This window comes from Molossus molossus, unplaced genomic scaffold, assembly GCF_014108415.1.
Source record: "Molossus molossus isolate mMolMol1 unplaced genomic scaffold, mMolMol1.p scaffold_m16_p_13, whole genome shotgun sequence".
NCBI classification, from domain to species: domain Eukaryota; kingdom Metazoa; phylum Chordata; class Mammalia; order Chiroptera; family Molossidae; genus Molossus; species Molossus molossus.
In genome coordinates, this window is record NW_023425348.1 from 86628864 (window position 1) to 86648797 (window position 19934).

General features: G+C 41.5%; 1 protein-coding gene across 1 annotated transcript; it reads right to left on the reverse strand.

Annotated features, from left to right (window-relative positions):
* Positions 1–8900: 8900 nt before the first annotated feature.
* LOC118628894 (olfactory receptor 5A1-like) lies at positions 8901–9944 on the reverse strand. The gene has a single exon (XM_036259889.1). The coding sequence runs from the start codon at positions 9861–9863 to the stop codon at positions 8901–8903; it is 963 nt and encodes a 320-aa protein (XP_036115782.1). The 5' UTR covers positions 9864–9944.
* Between the last annotated feature and the right edge of the window lie 9990 nt (positions 9945–19934).

The window sequence follows — 19934 nt, forward strand, 5'->3', positions numbered from 1 at the left end:
GAAACTAAGATAAAATACATAGCGAAGGAACTGCCTCAGCTCACCTCCCTGAGGAGGCCTGTGCAGGTCCCCGGTCCCCGGGAACACAGCTCGAAAACCGCCGTCCACGTGTGTTTTCTCGTTTCTTCCAGCTGAGGCCTTGTAATCATGATGGGAAGGAGAAAACTCTCCCAGACATTGAATTTATGAGACGGCGCTAAAGCAGAACAATTGCCCTGAAAACAGGAAGTCAGAGTTGCCAGACTGTGAAGCAAGGGTTTTCAGACCACGAGACCCTCTGCCCCAGGGAGGTCACCTCCTTTTGGATACTTTGCTGACAGGCACCGGCCAGCTGTGGTGTAGTCTGTGGCTAGACTGCTGGGCTGGAAAGGGGTGCCTTCGTTAGCCAGCTGTGGGTCGTTAGCAAGTTATTTCACCACTCAGAGCTTCTGTTCTTCATGAAAAGGGGAGAGTGGAACAGACTAGTCACTAGGTCACTGAAGCTCTAAAACCTTTCTGAGGTATAATCAAAGGGCTAATGTTCTCACATAAATTTACTGTGCAAATACTGCAGCAGGCACCACTTGGTTGGATCACGGTGGTGGAGGGAGAGACGTTGAGGGGGAACTGGGAGAACCATGGGAAAGAAGTCTAGGACGACCCCAGGGTCGGGAGACAGGTGTGATCCAAGCAGAGGTTAGAGACATTGGTGACTGAAAAACCATGACAAATTCCCTTTCTAAGGCAGCAGCCCGGTGGGTAAAGCTAACTCTGGGTCATTTGTATATTCTACTTTGCTCCAAAATGGTGGAGCGAGCAGCTTGCAAAGATACATTAAAATAAAGAAATAAAGTAACAGATTCAAAGAATGGTGAAAAGGGAAAACTAGGGATGCAGACCAGAGCCAGAAATGAGAATGAAAGCACATGCGGGATGACCTAAATTCTTGCTACAGATGGGGCACACATTTTACTCAAAGTTCTCAGCAGCCCATGTAGAAAGATTTCATGTTTCCACGCTTGGAGATACAGTCGCAAGGTCGATGGAACAAATACAAAGTAATTGCTGATAAGAAGGCAGTCGCTTGAGAGCAGAATCCTCCAGCACAAACAACTCGTTGTGAAAGCTGATGCAGTGTTGTGTGCTAAACTGTCTTCTAATCTGGCTCCCTTATTGTCTGTCCCCCAGACCCCAATATCTTTTTTTTAAATTAATTTATTTTTGTTACAGATGTTTCTCCTCTTTCCCGCAGACACCCTCCTCCCTATCCCGCCCTCCCCAAGGACTGGTGTCTATGTCCATTGGTTACGCATACATGCATATAAGTTCTTTGGTTTATCTCATTCCTCCCCCCTTCTCCCCACTCCCGCCCTTCTCCTCCGAGGTTTGTCAGTCTGAACCATACTCCTTTTTATGTCTCTGGGTCTATTTCGTTCATAGCCCACCTTGGTCATTATATTCCACAAATAAGTGAGATCATGTGGTATTTGTCTTTTTCTGATTGACTTATTTCGCTTAGGATGATACTCCATGTCATCTCAAAGGATAAGAGATCTCTCTTTCTTACAGCTGCATAGTATTCCATTGTGTATATGTACCACAGCTTTTTTATCCACTCATCTATTGATGGACACTTGGGCTGTTTCTAGATCTTAGTGATTGTAAGTAGTGCTGCTATGAACATAGGGGTACATATATTCTTTCTGATTGGTGTCTCAGGCTTCTTGGGGTATATTCCTAGAAGTGGGATCACTGGGTAAAATGGCAGATCAATTTTTAATTTTTTGAGGAAACACCATAGTGTTTTCCATAGTGGCTGCACCAGTCTGCATTCCCATCAGCAGTGTACTAGAGTCCCCTTTTCTCCACACCTTTTCTCTGCCAGCACTTGTTGTTTGATGATTTGTTGATGGCGGCCATTCTGACAGGTGTGAGGTGATACCTCAGAGTTGTTTTAATTTGCATCTTTCTGATAATTAGTGACATTGAGCATTTTTTCATATGTCTCTTGGCCATTTGTATGTCCTGTTTGGAGAGGTGTCTATTTAGGTCCTCTGCCCACTTTTTAATTGGGTTTTTTTTTCTTCCTTTTGGTGAGTTGTATGAGTACTCTTTATCTTTTGGAAATTAACCCCTTATCTGATGTATCATTGGCAATTATGCTCTCCCACATAGTGGGTTCCCTTTCCATTTTGATGGTTGTTTCTTTTGCTGTGCAGAAGCTTTTTAGTTTGATGTAGTCCCATGTATTAATTTTTTCCTTTGTTTCTCTTGTCTTAGGAATTGTATTGGTGAAAATTCTGCTGCACATAATGTCTGCAATTTTGTTGCATACATTTTCTTCTAGGATTTTTATGGATTCACAAGTCACATTTAAGTCTTTTATCCATTTTGAGTTTATTCTTGTGTATGGTGTAAGTTGGCAGTCTAGTTTCATTTTTTTGCATGTAGCTGTTCAATTTTCCCAACACCATTTACATATATGTACCAATATCTTGATACACTGCACTCATGACCGCCTTCCTTCACCACAGCCTACAGCACACCTGATGGTCTCTTTCATCTGAGTACAGATGCATGTGCTGCAAGCTGAGATGGAGCCTCCTTTTGTTACCTTTGAAAGGTATTCATTCAGTTCTGTTTTTGTTTTAACATTTTGGTTTCTTCCTTCTTTTACAGTCATTCGGGAATAAAACCATTTATAAAATTGTTTCACTGAGAAATCACTTTTTGAATAATGGGGGGGGGGGGGTTGGTTGTTGTTTTTGTTCTTTTTATCCTCACCCGAGGACATTTTTTCATTTTTTGTTCAGATAGAGTAGGAGGAAGAGAGAGAGAGAAACAGCACATGAAAGGGACACATCGAGTGGCCGCCACCTACACAACCCAGCCAGGGCCAGGAACAAACTGCAACTGAGGTACGTGCCCTTAGCGGGAACCGAACCCGGGTCTCTCTGAACCACAGGCTGATGTTCTAATCGCTGAGCCAAACTGGCCATGGCTGAATAATGTGTTTTAAATAAAGCTCCATCAACCAGTGGTCACTGTGCCAATTCAACACCAACAGGAATCCTCAATTTGGGGTGCAGTGAAGAAGTAAACTTTATTTGGTGCCAACAACTCAACAGTGATACAGCATGGCTGTTGAACAGCTCTGGGGCCAGGCAGTCCTGGGACCAGAACTGTCTCAGACTAGGCAGCTCTGTTCTGCTCCAATCTGCTCCACTCTGCCATGGTCCACTCTGCTCCATGCAGGTCTGCCCTACTCCAGTAAAACCTCTTCGGTGTTGCAGCTCTAGCCAGGGAAACACAGTCTTTTGCCCTTGGTGGAAACATCCTCCCCAAGCCAGACAGGGACTGGCTTATAAGGGCAGAAGTCCCTGCCCTTGGTCCCTGATTGGTCCGTCCTCATGCAAATGAGGACTCTGAATCCTCACAGTTTGGCCCAAAGACACTGCCCTGATTGATCAGAATAGACCCTCTCTGATTGGTCAGAGCTGCACAGCTGCGAATGGTTGGGCAAAGCCTCAATCCTCCTGGTTTAAATAGGATTCCAGGAAACCTTGTTAAGGGCCCGCTCGGATGGCAGAAACACAGTGCAGGCAGGCAGTTCAGTGCAGGCTTCTCCCTGAAATGCAGTTTGTTAAGAGGCCCATGTGCAAGAAATGGCAGTTAGACTCTGTTTTTTTGTTTTGTTTTGTTTTCTGTTTGAATTTGAACCCAGTTAGCAACTAGGAGCCCTTCTTAGTGGGTCTTTTTTATCTCTCAGGTTTGCAGCTCTTTACTTCTGGTATGTAACTTGCATGATGATCTTATTGAAACTAACCCTAACCGTGTAAGAGTACTCTGTTCTCCTTTTTCTTAATACACTTAAAACATGCTTGACTTGAGATAATCGTTTTGATAGACTTTGCTTTAATATATTTTTTCTTTTTTAATTTTATCTTTTACTTACAGTTGACTTTCAATATCATTTTTGTTTTAGTTTCAGCTGTACAGCATAGTGGTTAGGCAATCACATACTTTACAAAGTGGTCCCCCTGATATTTAAATACACACCTGACACCATACATCATTTTTAATAAATTTTTCTTTGTCTCTGGATGATGCCAAGATTTGTGTTAAAATATGTATTTTCTTTTTAATATATTTTTATTGATTTTTTTTTTTAGAGAGAGAGAGAGGGAGAAAGAAATGAGAGAGAACCATCAATCGGCTGCCTCTCCTGCACACCCCCTTGTGCCCAAATCCCAGGCATGTACCCTGACCAAGAATCAAACTGGTGACCCCCTGGTGCAGGGGACGATGCTCAATTCACTGAGCCACAACGGTGGTGCAATGTGTATTTTCAATGAATGGTCTTGGTGTCATGTGGATGCACTCAGGATCTCCCTGACTTAGTGTGTGCCTTGTGTATGTTACTTAACCTCCTTCCTGAGATTCACCTCTTAGACAAAATGGGTAAAACCCCTATCTCATTGTGTGGTTGTAAGAACTGAAAAAAAAATGTATAAAGAGTCTTTATGTAGGACACTGTGTGTAAATAAGAACAATAAACAACCCTATCCAGCAGGGGCATTTCAAGAATTTTTTAAAAATACACACAGGGTGGGACAAAAGTAGGTTTATAGTTGTTTGTATGAAAAGTAATACGATAATTAATAAACATGAATAAACTCTGTTTGATGTACTCACAACTGTTGTAAACCTCCTTTTACCCCTCCCTGTATAAGAGCCAATCAGGTAGGGAGAAAAAAAAAAAGTTTTGATGAATTGTCTTTCATCAAGGGTATGAGGAGGTAGGTGCCCTGGCACATGGCTGGCAGGAATATCCACTGATAGGCACTTTAGAGAAATTACCAATGTCTATTAAAATTTAAAAATATCCATATCCTATAAGCAGCAATTCAACTTCTCAGTTTTTACCATAAATACTGAATATTAGCATGAAGAGGAATGTACAAACATGCACATTGCAAAGCTCTTTGTAGTAAACTGGGAAAAACTTGAAACTACCTAAATGTCCATCAGTAAAGCAGTGCATACGTTTTGGTATGTCTATCCTATGAAGCAATAAAAAAGACTGAGGTAGCCCTGGCCGGTTTGGCTCAGCGGTTAGAGCGTCGGCCTGCGGTCCTGAGAGACCCGGGTTCGGTTCCCGCTAAGGGCACGTACCTCGGTTGCAGTTTGTCCCCAGCCCTGGTCGGTTGTGTGGGTGGCAGCCACTCCATGTGTTCCTTTCACATCAATGTTTCTCTCTCTCTCTGTTCCTCTCTCTCCCTCCCACTCTACCTGAACAAAAAATGGAAAAATGTCCTCCAGTGAGGATAAAAAAAAAAAAAAAAGACTGAGGTATATTTATATGTACAGCATAAAAAGAGCTTCAAGAAATGATGTTTGTATTTTTTTCAAAAGCAAGGTATAAAATGAACATTCTGTGCAATGCCACTTATGTAAATACACACAGAGCCACATAAAGCAGTATTGGATGTTTTCAGTTGGTACATATGTAAATATTTATATGCAAAGAGATGTCAATTTATACACCAATATAAATAGTTTTCCTCTTGGAGAGTCCAGGATGAAATTGAAATTGAGGGTTAGGGTCAAAAGGAAAATTATCTTATCTATGTTTTAATTTTTTAACAAGGAATTTGTGCATATGATACAGAATTAAATATAACTTTTTCAAATCACTGGGCACAATGCCTAACATATAATAAGCATTCAGGAAGTATTTATTCCCTTCCTTGGCATAAAAAAAATCTCTAAATTATCTGTTGAGTGAATTGGGATTTTTTGTATTCATTGATTAAACAAGTATTTATTAAGCACATAGTTTGCCCCACTCCTGTTCTGTGTCTTGGAGAAGCAATAGAGAGCAGTTTAGACAAGGATGTTAACAACTTAGGGAGAAGACAGATAACTACACACACACACACACACACACACACACACACACACGCACACACAAAATCAAGTTTCAAAAGTGCCGATAGAGGAAATAGAGGATGGCATTGGAACACATTGCAGTGACTCTTATCCAAGCTGTCAGGGCACAGATCAAGTGACAGCATGAACTGCAAAAAAGATCGAGGCAGAGTAGTTATAGCCAAAGGCGGTGTGACTTAGGGCTGGCTGTCATCATGACTCACCAGGATTTGTATACACATTCAGAAATGTGTGTCCTGGACTCAAGGACCACCTTATAAAATAGAATAAGACTATTTAAAATTCACGTTCAATTCTGCTGCAAACTCTTGCAATTTGGTTGTCCTGAGGCCATGACTTGGTATCCTGTCTCAGATCATACCCTTTCTCAGGTCATGGGCCTTTCTGAGGTAATGCATGGAGATGAGAGCAAGGATGTCAGAATCATGGGACAGGCTGAGCTCAGATTCCAGGGATACAGGAGACAGAATCCAACTCTAGCATATGAAGTGGAAGTAAATTGGGGATGGGGTGAGGACAGTAAGTGAGTCAAATATCCATACAAGGCCAAGAGTGAGAAATGGTCTAGACAGCAGATATGGAACCAAAGCTTCTAGGGGAAGTATTTCATCCTTGGCCCTGTGTCTTAAACCAGATGGTCCCACCCAGTCACTAGGAGGCCCAGACCTGAAATTAACCTCATGGCACTCTATCCTCTAGGTCTTCTCATTTGCTCTGTGGTGTTGGTTGTTACTTCTCCTCTTTCATTTCTGATTTTGTGTATTTGGGTTCTCTCTCTCTTTGTTTTTTGGTGAGTCTAGCTAAAGGTCCATCAATCTTGTTTATCTTTTCGAAAAACCAGCTCTTTGTTTCATTGATCCTTTGAATTGTTTTTTTTTGGTCTCTATGTCATTTATTTCTGCTCTGATCTTTACTATTTCCTTTTTTCTACTTGCTCTGGGGTTTTCTTTTTGTTTGCTTTCTAATTCTTTAAGTTGTGTGCGGTTAGACAGTCAATTAGAGAATTTTCTTGTTTCTTGAGGTAGGCCTGTAGTACTATGAACTTCCCTCTCAGAACTGTTTTTGCTGCATCCCATAGATTTTGTGTTGTTGTGTGTTCATTTTCATTGGTTTCCAGGAAGTTTTTAATTTCTTCCTTGATCTCCTAGGTAACCCATTCATTGTTTAATAACATGCTATTTAGCCTCCATGTGTTGAAATGTCTTTGCATGTTCCTGTTGCAATTGATTTCTAGTTTCATGCCATTGTGATCTGAGAAGATGCTTGATATGATTTCAATCTTCTTGAAATTGTAAAGAGTTAGTTTGTGTCCTATCATGTGGTCTATCTTTAAGAAGGTCCTATGTGCACTTGAAAAGAATGTGTATTCTGTAGTTTTGGGGTGTAATTCTCTATAGATATCTATTAAATCCATTTGGTCTAGTGCTTCATTTAGAGTCTGTGTTTCCTTGCTAATTTTTTGTCTAGAGGATCTATCTAGTGGTGTCAATGGGGTGTTGAAGTCCCCTGCTATGATTGTATTGCTGTCTATTTCTCCTTGGAAGTCCTCCAGAAGATTTTTAATATATTTTGGTGCTCCTATATTGGGTGCATATATGTTTATCAAGGTTATATCTTCCTGTTGGATAGATCCTTTCAATATTATGTAGTGGCCTTCTTTGTCTCTAGTTATGGCCTTCATTTTGAAATCGATTTTATCAGATATGAGTATTGCTACACCAGCTTTTTTTTTGCTTTCCATTTGCTTGGAAAATTTTTTCCATCCCTTCACTTTCAACCTATGTGAGTCTTTTGTTTTGAGGTGGGTCTCTTGTAAACAACATATAGATAAGTCATGCTTTCTTATCCAATCAGCTACTCTGTGTCTTTTTATGGGAGCATTCAATCCATTTACATTTAAGGTGGTTATTGATATGTACTTATTTATTGCCATTTTTGTTTAGTGTGGTTCTATTTTTCTTCCAATTTCTCTTGCTAATTACAGCAGTCCTTTTAACATTTCTTGCAGTACTGGTTTAGTGCTAATGTATTCCCTTAGCCTTTTTTTGTCTGGGAAGCTCTTTATTTGACCTTCTACTCACTTGCTCTTATCTCTGCTCTTTGCTCACTGTGACTTTACCACTTTGGTTCTGCTGGGTTTGGCTCCTAATTCTGGCCCCAGGGGACTTCATGATTCTAGAGGTGTGGTCCTGGGTTCTTCTTGGACATGCTTACAGGTACGCTATTGCTCTCCTGGCTCTGAGTAACCATGACTGAACCCAGCCCAATTAGAGTTCTCAGGCTTTTAATCCAGAGTCACCCTTCCTGGTCAGCATCAACCTTTGAATAAGTAAAAATCCATGGCAAGGGAAACATAAAATTTGTTCCAAGTGGTGAATGGATTGATATGAGCAGTGTTATATTGTAAAGAGGTCTCTATTGAATGCTTGTGGTCCTGGGGCCATGCCCTGAACAGCTCTAAAACATGGCATTCTGGCCTGGCTCATGTTGCTCAGTGGTTGAGCATCGACCCATGCACCAAGAAGTCACCAGTTCGATTCCCAGTCAGGGCACATGCCCAGGTTGTGGGTCAAATCCCCAGTGGGGGGCATGCAGGAAGTGGCCAATCAATGTTCTCTCTCATTGATGTTTCTATCTCTCACTCCCTGTCCTGTCCTCTTTCTCTAAAATTAATAAAGAAAAAAAATTTTTTTAAGACATGGCATTCTGGACCCACCACCTGATGTCATAAAGCTAAAGAATATCATGGAAAAGCATATTTCATTTCTGTTGCAGATGACCAAGAGTAAAACCCTATTGGTCCATGACAAGAAAAGTAAAGGGAAGAAAACAAACTTGTTGAGCCTAATTATCCAGTAGATGTAGGTAGGGGTCTTATTTGAAATAGCTTCTTTAACTTATTATTCAGTTTCTATGATTCACTTATTATTATACCTATTTACATATAGCAAAACTTAGAATTTTTTAACTCAAGGAATTATAAGACACATAAAAGACATTTGCTTTTTCCTCCCCTTGAGTTTTTTCAATGCATCTTTGATCTCCTTGTTTCGCAAACTATATATGATAGGGTTCAGCATGGGAATCACAGCTCCATAGAACACGGACACCACCTTATCTTGGTCCCGTGAGTATCCAGCACTAGAATGGAGATATGAGAAGAGACCGGAGCCATAGAAGAGAATCACTGTGGTCAGATGAGAGGCACAGGTGTTGAAAGCCTTTGTTCGCCCTTGGGTTGACTGGATCTTCATAACAGCAGTAATGATGTAGCCATAGGAAACCAAGACAACAAGAGCTGATGTCCCACCAACTGCACACACAACAAGAAAGTTCACTACCTGGCTGAGGAAGGTACTAGAACAAGACAGGACCAACAGGGGTGGCAGGTCACAGAAGAAGTGGTTAATGACTCGCGGCACACAGAAATGAAGCTGGAATATGGAACTGGTTTGGACCAATCCAGTGAGGAATCCTCCAGCATAGGCTGCAGTGGCCATTCCCACACAGATGGTGGGAGACATGAGGACTGTGTAGAGCAGAGGGTTGGAGATAGCAGCATACCGGTCATATGCCATGGCTGCCAGGAGACAGCACTCGGTGCCTCCCATCCCAACAAAGAAGAAAAATTGAGCAGCACAACCCACAAAGGAGATGGTCTTCTGCTTCTTGAAGAAATCACAGAGCATCTTAGGGGCTACAGAGGAGGTGTATGAGATATCAACAAAGGACAAGTTACTAAGGAAGAAATACATGGGCGAGTGGAGGTGTGACTCCATCCTGATCAGGACAATGAGACCCAGATTCCAAGCCAGAGTCATGAAATAGATCCCCAGGAACAACACAAAGAGGACAACTTGCAGCTCTGGATGCTCTGAAAATCCCAAGAGGAGGAAGTTGCTCATCATGCTGATATTCTTTCCCATGACCATATATCTTCTTTCTGCTGCCTTCAGAGCCCCAAGGTGGTGGGGGGATGGGTTTTCCTGCAGCAATGAAAATCCAGGTGAAGAAATTATGTCATTCATGGAATCACAAAGTCCCAGAGGAAGAAGAGACTGATGCAGAATTCCCCACTACAACACTTATTGGGTCTTCCATGGAGTTCACGATCACCCTTACTGATGCATTTCTTTATGGAAAACTGACGTGTTCCAGAAGAGACTGGCATTTTTTGCATGATCTATGTAATCACCTTCACTGTCAGTGTTGCCATGATACCAAAGGAAGTGATTAAAAGTACTGAGACTAAATACCCCCTTTTTGTCAGTTGCTCCAAGCATTGCAATTCACTTATTGAGCCACTTGAATTTATTCTAGGTATCCTTTCTTCTACAGAATATAAATATGTCAAGAATTTAAATGCCCAGAGAGGAAGTTTTGTGTTTCTTATCATCATAGTGTGTTTCTTCTGTATGGGTCAAGGTGTTTTCTTTTTAAAGCAGTAGAGTCAAGCACTTAGAGGGGTGAAAAGCTGCATCCCCTTTAAAGATTAAAGAAAGGGGTAAAAGAAAAAAAGCTCAACACTGTGACACGCTAATGCTCATTTTGCACAAATATGGTCAACTGATGAAACACTTTGCACCATGTGTTTATAGAGCTAAATGCATATGATGTAGAAAGTAATAAAGCATTACTCATAAGTTCAAGACAGTCCTCATAATGCATGGGACAACCAGGAAAGAGATAAATCACAGCACAGTGGGGTGGGACACCCTGGGTCCTGGACACAGCAGGTGGAGAGGAGACGTTTTGGAGGGGGATTCTAAAGACTGGTAAGAGGTTACCAGGATGAAAATTTGGTGTGTGGAGAGTTTGGGAGGTGGTTGGGTCACAGAGCTTAGAATCAAAGATGTAAACATCTCAGGAGAGCATAGTGTCTGAGGAGCTTTCCTGAAACTCGTCAGCAAGGCGAGAGCACAGGGTAAATAGTGCTCAGAGCAGATAACAGAAGTCTAGTTTTGAGAGACAGTAGGAGGTGGACAAATTGTGAAGGATTTCCAGAGGACATGGCAAGGACATTTGTTTAATTGTTTCTCATGTATGTAATTGCATGTACTATATACATGGTTGCATATGCTGTATATCTCATTGCATAGATCTGTATGCATATTCATATTTAATATCGACCTTCCTTCCACTTCTAGATTTTGCCCCCTCTTTACTTTACTTTGTTCCTTTGATAATACTTATCACCTTCTACTATTGCATATAACTGATTTGTTTGTTGATTATTGTCTGTCTCCCTCCACTAAAATGTAAGCTTAATAAAGACCAGGATTTGTAGGAATTTTTGTCTGCTTTGTTTATTAAAGTATCCCAAGCACCTCAACCTAGTAGGAGCACAATACATATATTTTGACTGAGTATCACGTTAGGGAATTTGACCTTTCTCCTATGGACAAGGGTGAAAACATGAGAGTTTTTTTTGTTTTCGTTTTTTAAACTTGCGTCTTTGTAAACAGAGAAGTGGGTATTGAATATGGGTTAACAAGATAACGGAGAGCAAAGTGGAAGTGTAGAGCTGTGTAAAGGATGGATGGAGGTGCAAGAGACTGAGAGGGGAGATCAGAGCGTTGTTTCAAAAGCCAAGAAGAAAGGCTGTGATGATCTGAATGGCGACAGGTTGATTTAGAAACAAATGCTCCCCTGAGATGTAACAGCTCCAGTCACTCAGAAGAGTAACTATATACATGGACAGACAATTACCCCATGTCCCTCCCCTTATTTTTCACATTTCCAGGGATCATCAAAGCTACATTTTAGCAAGATTCATCATAATTATTTCTCTTTCAACCAAAGAGTCTATTATGTCTAGTCCATTGCATTTTAAGAATGGGATGAAAGCTGATTGCCATTTATTTTATGTGATTATTGATAACCTGGTTATTTTGACCTGAATTATCTGGATATAGACAAGGAAAAATATAGAGTATATGACATACATTAAATGCATGAGAAAATTTAATTTCTACACATATATAGAAATAGATTATTTAAAATTGTGGAGAGAGAAGTAGAGCCTATGACTGTAGTATGTATGTATGTTAGTTTGCATGGTCTGAGAACCACTACCATTAATTTTTACAGCATTTTTTAGTTTATGCAGCATTTTTACATTTATTGTTTTATTTGCGGTCATCCAAAGCCAGGCTTTGATGTCAGACAGAGCTAGTCTCTAATCCGTACATTCCTACACTCTGTGTGGCCTTGGTCAAGCTGACACATCACTCTTAAATGTCTTCTGATTTCCTTCAACTACAAAGAACAGAAGCAATAATAAGACTACTTCATAGATTGTGAGAATTAAATTAAATAACTGGCATCAAGTTTTGAAGAGAAAAAAAAAGAAATACTTTTTATTACTTAACAAGTGATCAGCAGTGTCAGAATTTGAACCCAGGTTTCTCTGCCCCTGATCCAAGGTCTGCTCTCCACGGTACTGGCTACCTAAACCCAGGTACATGTACTTGTATGTGATAATAATGACTACATTGACCAAATGGCCCATTCTTATGTTATCCCCACTACTGAAAGCAACATGTTGGCTTATTTCATAACACTTACCACACTTTGTACTTACTTTTGTGTGATGACTTGTTCTGTTTGTATTCTTGGCTGTAAAGTCTGGGAGGGCACTATAACCTCAGTGCCTTGCACAGGACCTGGCGCATAGTAGACATTGCATAATTTTTGCTGAATATATTCAGTTGCAACAGAGCCAAAAGACACACCTATTTCAGATCAGAAGCTCTTCGAGGTTATGATAGCTCAAGAAGTTATTAAGTGACTGAATCAAAATGTAAATGACCCTTGATTCTTTGATCCCAGAACTTATTTTCTTTCTTGAATGCTATAAAAGAATGTGGCCACAGGGCTGGGCAGTCCAGAAGACCATCTTATAGGTGTAACTGCGATAGATATGACCCTTTACCCATCCCAATAAACTAGACAAGACTAGAGCTTGAATGCCTGAAATTGTTGTAAAGAGTTTTCTTCTTTTGAACCTGGGTGTGCCCATTTACATTTCAACAAAATTCTACATCAAGATAAAAAGGAATACAGTCCTAATATGGTAATTCTCAAATTAATGATACATTTGAGGCAGAGGGGATAAAAGCATGTTCAGATGACTTTGTAGGGTATGATGGAGAAAACCTAGAGAGACTAGTCTATAGAAAAACGTGTTTTCTGCTTTCATCCATTTCTTCTCCTCATCTGTTACAGGGCTAGGTGTATTATGGGTGGCCAGTGACAGTTCGTTGACTGGTTTATACAGGGTTATAAAATATTTACTATAGAGACACTGTACGTTTGCCTTAACCTCACGACCACTGCAGCTGCCCTGTTTTGAATACTCCATGGTGGTCCAGAAAATTCTGGGAATATATCTGAAATAGTAGGATACCAGAGGTAGAAACCAGTTAACCTAGACTTTCCCCATTATTGAAAATGAAGCTAAAGCCAAAAGGGAGAGAGAGTACAGTTGGTTGGGACAAGAGGTGAAATTCGGACCCATATTTCATTCTCCAGGAGTAGCTCTTTCGGCATTATCTTATTTGAAGCCTAGAGTCTCCATGGTAATTGAGGGATCTAAGGAAACTAGATGACTTTTTAAATTGCACACATCCTCACACAGACACACGTTCCTGTGTCTAGAGTAGCAGAAAAAGCACAAGTCTGAAAGCTAAAAAAGAAAAATAAATGCTGATTTAATCCCTGTTCCTCCTACCTTTTGGCTGTGTGACCTTGGGAAAAACGTATTTGCCTTTCTGAATCTTAATCTTCGGATCTCCTGCCTAATACAATCGATTAGCTTAGGGAAGTGCTTTCTGGTCCACAGTCTTTCCTTCTTTCTTTCCATTTGTAAAGAGCAGAACATTTTTAAAGACAAAATAGTTTGCAGAACTCCAGAATATCAAGCCAAGTCCAGCTCCTCTGGTTAAAATCAAGCAGTAGGGAGAGGGGATGCCCTCTCCTTCAAGGATCTTTCGATCTCACCCATTCTAGAATTCTAGAATTCACCAGTAACCATTCCTAAGAACGGGCGAAGAGCAGACTCACCCACAACTCCTTGTACTCTGGGTTTCAGTCAGATGGCTAATCCCAGAAGCTCAGAGCAAAACCCAGCTCTTCTGGCACCTGGAGCTCTGGTCTTGGCCAAAGAGATCAATAAAATTGGATGTAGTGACTTCAAATTGGCCACCAAGGAAAAGACTTAATGGGGCATTAAAGAAAGGGCAGTGCTCTCCTACGTACCAACGGGTCTCTCTAGGTTGTGGGGTTTGATGTGTGCCAGCTTGACTTGATGCCTGGGCTCAGTGGTAGAGAGGATACCAGTTTTAGTTGGGTGGAGTTGATTTCGATTGGCCCTGCTTCCACCGTAATCTTAGTCCTTGGTCTGGTTCCAATAAGATATCCCTAGAGGCAGTAAAAGCCAAGAGTGGCTTTTGGCTTCAAAATATGTAACCATTGCATCAACAGCAATTATGCTGTTGTCAAGTACTGGATACTTTACAGAATCTCTTCAGTGTAAGAATACCTTTTGGATGAGTTGGAACTAAGATCAAATGGGTGAGAGAGAGAGAGAGATAAGGGAGGGAAGAAAGGAGGGGAGGAAGAAGGGGAAAGGAGGGAGGAAGAGATTATAGGAAAGCACTAGAACAGTCTAAATGTAGAGTGAATGTTCTGGAAAGGGGTGGATTCTCCATCACCGGAAGTAAGTAAGGAGAAGATAGTACACTTGACAGTGATGATACAGCTTATATGTGGAAGCTAAAAAAACAAAAACACCCAAACTCATAAAAATGGAGACTAGATTGGTGGTTTTCAGAGGCAGGGGTAGAGGGTGGGGAAAATGGGTGAAGGGAGTCAAAAGGTACAAAATTGCAGTTGTAAGATAAATCCTGGGATAAACGGTACAGCATGGTGGCTATAGTTAATGACATTGTGTTGTATATTTGAAAGTTGCTAAGAGAGTAGATCATAAAAATTCTCATCACAAGAAAAAAAATTATAACTGTGTCATGGATAACTAAAACCTGTTGTGGGGATCATTTCACAATATATACATATATAAAAGCATTATGTTGTGCACCTTAAACTAATACAATGTCATATGTAATTTATAGCTCAATAAAACTGGGGGGAAAAAGTAAAAAGAAATAGACTCTCCCAAAAAGGAGTCTGAATTAGTCAGCTTTATAGGTTCCTTAAAATTTTAAGATTCTATGATTCTATAAAATGAAGAGAGAAGACAGACGGGTACTACATTTCTGGTAGTGTGGACTGGGACTTAATACACTTTATTTCATGATATTCTCACAGTGGTTCCCCAAAGAAAGCATCCTTAAACACATTTTCAGATGAGAAAATGGAATTTTGGAGAAGTGTTTGTCAAAGGCCATACAGAAAGATTTTGGCAAAAATGGAATTTGTGTTCAGGTCTTCCAGAACCCAAAGCCCATGCTCAGCCCTCTACCCACCACCGCCACCCATCAGGACATAAAATACAGGTGGCAGTGGGGGGGGGGGGATACCCCTTAACAGACCTCACTTTTTTTTTTTTTTTTCCTTTATTTATTTATTTATTTATTTTGTTACAGATATTTTACCTTTTTACCCCATTGGTACCCCCCACCCTAACCCCCCTCCACCCTGTCCCTGGCTTAGTTGTCCATGTCCATTGGTCATGCATACATGCATATAAGTTCTGTGGTTTATCTCTTCCCACCCCCCCACCCCCCATCCCCTCTTCTGAGGGATATCAGTCTGTGCCCTACTTCCATGTGTCTGGGTCTACTGTATTCCTCAGACTGTTATGTTCATTATATTCCGTATATAAGTGAGATCATGTGGTATTTGTCTTTTTCTGCTTGGCTTCTTTCACTTAGGATAATACTTTCCAGGTCCCTCCATGTCGTCTCAAAGGATAAGAGATCTTTCTTTCTTACCGCTGCATAGTACTCCATTGTGTATATGTACCACAGCTTTTTTATCCATTCGTCTACTGGTGGACACTTGGGCTGTTTCCAGATCTTAGCTATTGTAAATAGTGCTGCTATGAACATGGGGGTACATATATTCTTCCTGATTGGTGTTTCAGGCTTCTTAGGGTATATTCCCAGCAGTGGGATCACTGGGTCATATGGAAGTTCAATTTTTAATTTTTTGAGGTAGCACCATATTGTTTTCCATAGCGGTTGCACCAGTCTGCATTCCCACCAACAGTGTATTAGAGTCCCCTTTTCTCCACACCCTCGCCAACACTTGTTGTTTGATGATTTGTTGATGGCGGCCATTCTGACAGGTGTGAGGTGATACCTCATTGTTGTTTTAATTTGCATCTCTCTGATGATTAGTGATGTTGAGCATTTCTTCATATCAGACCTCACTTTTTTAAAACATCCATGAGCAGGGAGTTGAAAAGAAAACAATCCTTTGCTGTTTGACCAGGGCCAGATTTCCCTCATGTATGTATGTGTTTTGTTTATGATTTATCAAATATCCAACTTGAAAAGGCTTGAAGTCTATTTGTGTGTCTTGGGGAGGGACATGCGAGGAACAGAAGGAAGTGGGCATTGTGCAGGCCACAGGATTCTGTGGCTTCTTTCAAGGGTTGAGAAAGACGGGGGGCCACACCCTGTTGATGTTGGCAGCTCTTCAACCTGCATCCCGATGAGAAAAATGTGCAGTTTCCCTGGGCCCCTCCCACATCCCAGCGGCTTCTCCTGGCCCAGAGCTACCGTCTCTTACTGTGAAGCTACAATAGTGTACCCCTCCCCCCAATTCCTTGCTCTTGGCCTTATGCCTACATTCTTGAGTCTCTCTAAGACCTGATATTGGAGAAAGGATCACTATGACCAGTGCAGTCATTGGTATGTAATTAATCTTTGCTAGATTTAAAAAGTAAGGAAAACAGCCCTGGCCAGTTTGGCTCAACAGTTAGAACGTCAGCCCGCAGACCAAAGGGTCACAGGTTCGATTCCTGACCCTGGTTGGGGTCATGCAGGAGGCAACCAATTGATGTATCTTTCTCACACTGATGTTTTTCTCTCTCTCTTCCTCCTTCCCTTTTACTCTATCTAAAATATCAAAAGAAAAATATCCAAAAATTAAAAATATATTTCTCTTGTTCCTTACGTCTTATTGCAGGGTAAAGAATCTAAGGATAGGGTGCTGAAGATTGTGGTGTTTTCTTTTTTTAAATCTCTGCCTTTCTCTTTCCCTCCCTCCTTTCTCCCCAAGGCAGAAAGGACTCTCCTTTTCTTTTATATTTACAGAATATAAACATCATCATAGAATCCATGAGGCCTCCTGACATCTCCACCCCAGCTCCTTTTTGTCAGGCAGTTTTAACCTAATTGTTCATGATCTTCCAAAATCTTCTGACTGGTCTGTTTGCCTTTGGACTCTGTCTTGTTCAATTCTTTTTCCCTAACGTGCTCTCCCCAAAGCACAGATCCAATCATGAAGATCCTGGCTCGAGAATACTCTCTAGTTTGTTATTGTTCATTAAAAACTTGATGACACTCAAGTTTCTATTCCGATCCTCACAGCCCTCATGACCCAGTGATGCTAGGTGAATATGGCATGGAAATCAAAGAGGAAAAAAATAACATGAACAAGCCTGGCCGGTGTTACTCAGTGGTTGAGTGTCCTCCCATGCACCAAGAGGTCGCTGATTAGATTCCCGGTCAGGGCACATGCCCAGGCTGTGGGCCCGATCCCCAGTGCAAGGCATGCAGAAGGTGGCCAATCGATGTTCTCTCTCATCAATGTCTCTCTCTCTCTCTCTCTCTCTTCCTCTCCCTCTCCCTTTCTCTCTCTCTAAAATCAATAAAGAAAAAATATTAAAAAAAAAAACAAAACATGAACGAAAAGCTATTGCATGCGGGAAGAAGGAAGGCGAGTGTAATCTCAGCACAGTTTCAATAGCCCGTTAATGGGGTATCTGAAGCGGTGCTCACGGAGTGGGAACTGAAGAAAGTGAGATGCCAGTTTATCAGTGAAAGAAGAGAAGGAAATGGAAAAGTAGATACAGCACCTGGCAATGTCGGTGAAAGAATTCTCAAGACTGGGGAAATGGAAACAGGTTTGGAGACTGAAGGCAAGGCCACAGAGAGGGGTGCTCTGCACCAGGGGTCCTCGGTCCTGGCTGCTCACCAGTCACCAGGGACAGTCATTGAGAACTCAGAGGCCGGTGGTAATGGGAAAAACAGGGAACCCAGAATCAGGAAGAGGGGCTTAAAATGAGAAGTGGTGACACAAAGACAAAGATAGAGGACTTCATACTTTTGCTTAACGCTGGTCTTGTCTGTCTTTGCAAAGAGTTGTTTTTAGCTCATTGAAAATGACATAGAAGTTTGTTTATTTTCTGGACCCAGGGTAAATGAAGAAGGTGTTTTCTGAATTTCATTCTCGGTGTTAGAATAGATTTATAACCCAGTGTGGTGAAACCCAGGACATTGTTGCCTAACCACATGTGTTGCCTAACCAGATGGGGCCCTCTACACACGGTGTCTATTGTTTATTATTTTCATTGTTTCTTCTTTTTTAAAATATGTTTTTATTTATTTGTTTAGAGAGAGAGGAAGAGAGAGAGATAGAATCATCGATGTGAAAGAGAAACATCGATCAACTGCCTCCTGCACACCCCCTTACTGGGGATCGAGCCCACAACCCAGGCATGTGCCCTGACCTGGAACCAAACCGGGACCTCTCAGTCCATGGGACAACGCTCAATCCACTGAGCCACACTGGCCAGGCTTATTGTTTATTCTTTTTTTTTTTATCCTCACCCGAGGATATTTTTCCTTTCATCTTCAGATGGAGTGGGAGAGGGGGAGAGAGAGAAACATCGATGGAGAGAGACACATTGACTGGTTGACTCTCGCACGACCCCAACCAGGGCTGGTGATGAACCACAACCAAGGTACATGCCCTTGGCTGGAAATGAACACGTGCCTCTGTGGTCCGTGGGCTGACGCTCTCACTGCTGAGTCAAACCGGCCAGGGCTAAAGAGACTCTGATCCTCCAGTCCTATTTGGGGTGATGGGAAGGATAGACCCTCTTCTAGAAAACCTCATTACTGTCCTGTAGAGAGAACCCTCTTTAAGCCTTTCCTACAGAAGCCTTTGTGAGACCAGGAACACTGAGCGGCATGGAGCCTCTGGGAATCTCACATCTAGTTCACTCTTGTGCAACACTGAGTTGTCCCTTAAAATAGACCTGAAAATGATGCAGAGCTGATGTGACTTGGAAAATGCGCAACCACCCTGAACTTGCTTCATCTTGAAAGTAGCATTTTTGTCTGCAGGGCTCAACTTCAAGGAGAAGCGGCAGCTGTGGTTGAAGGCAGGAAGTTAAGTTGATAAATCTTCACTGGAGAGGACTATGCAGCTGGATCCCAGATGGTGGGAAAAGTCTTGTCTAGGAAAGATCATAAAAAGCCAGATGAATAGTGGACACATCCTAATCTATACGGATGTTGATAGTGTGGGGAGGGAAGAGAGGAAGAAAGCAGAAGACAGCTCTGGGTTGTTGAGTATCTGTTTATTTTACTGAATCATTAATTCATCTTGAAAATCTAAAATCAGTCTTGAAATTCTCTCTTTGAGATGTGGCAGATAGAAAGATGGGGGGAGCCAACAGGTTTCCTCTGTGCCCTGCTCATATTATATCTTTTATTAAGGTCTCAAGACATTACTCTTCTCAAGTTGATCACCAGCAGGTTTAGGCAATCAACTTAAGAGAAACCATACACGGTGAGGAATGGTACTGCCTCTCCTAAAGACCATTCTGAGCTCAATAATACAGGTTATATTTCTGGACTTCACCTCATTGTGATGATTTCAATCTTCCCTATGGTTCTGAAGTCAACATTTATTTAGGGCTGTGTGTTTAAGGGCAACTAGAAAGATAAATCAGGTGCTTTCAAGGTTGATGCCCCTCCAAATTCCCTGGCTGCACACTGTCTTGAACTCTATACCTCCACTGTCTT

Coding starts and splice junctions, on each gene's coding strand:
- LOC118628894 (XM_036259889.1), bottom strand. CDS start 9,863: ATGGTCATGGGAAAGAATATCAGCATGATGAGCAACTTCCTCCTCTTG.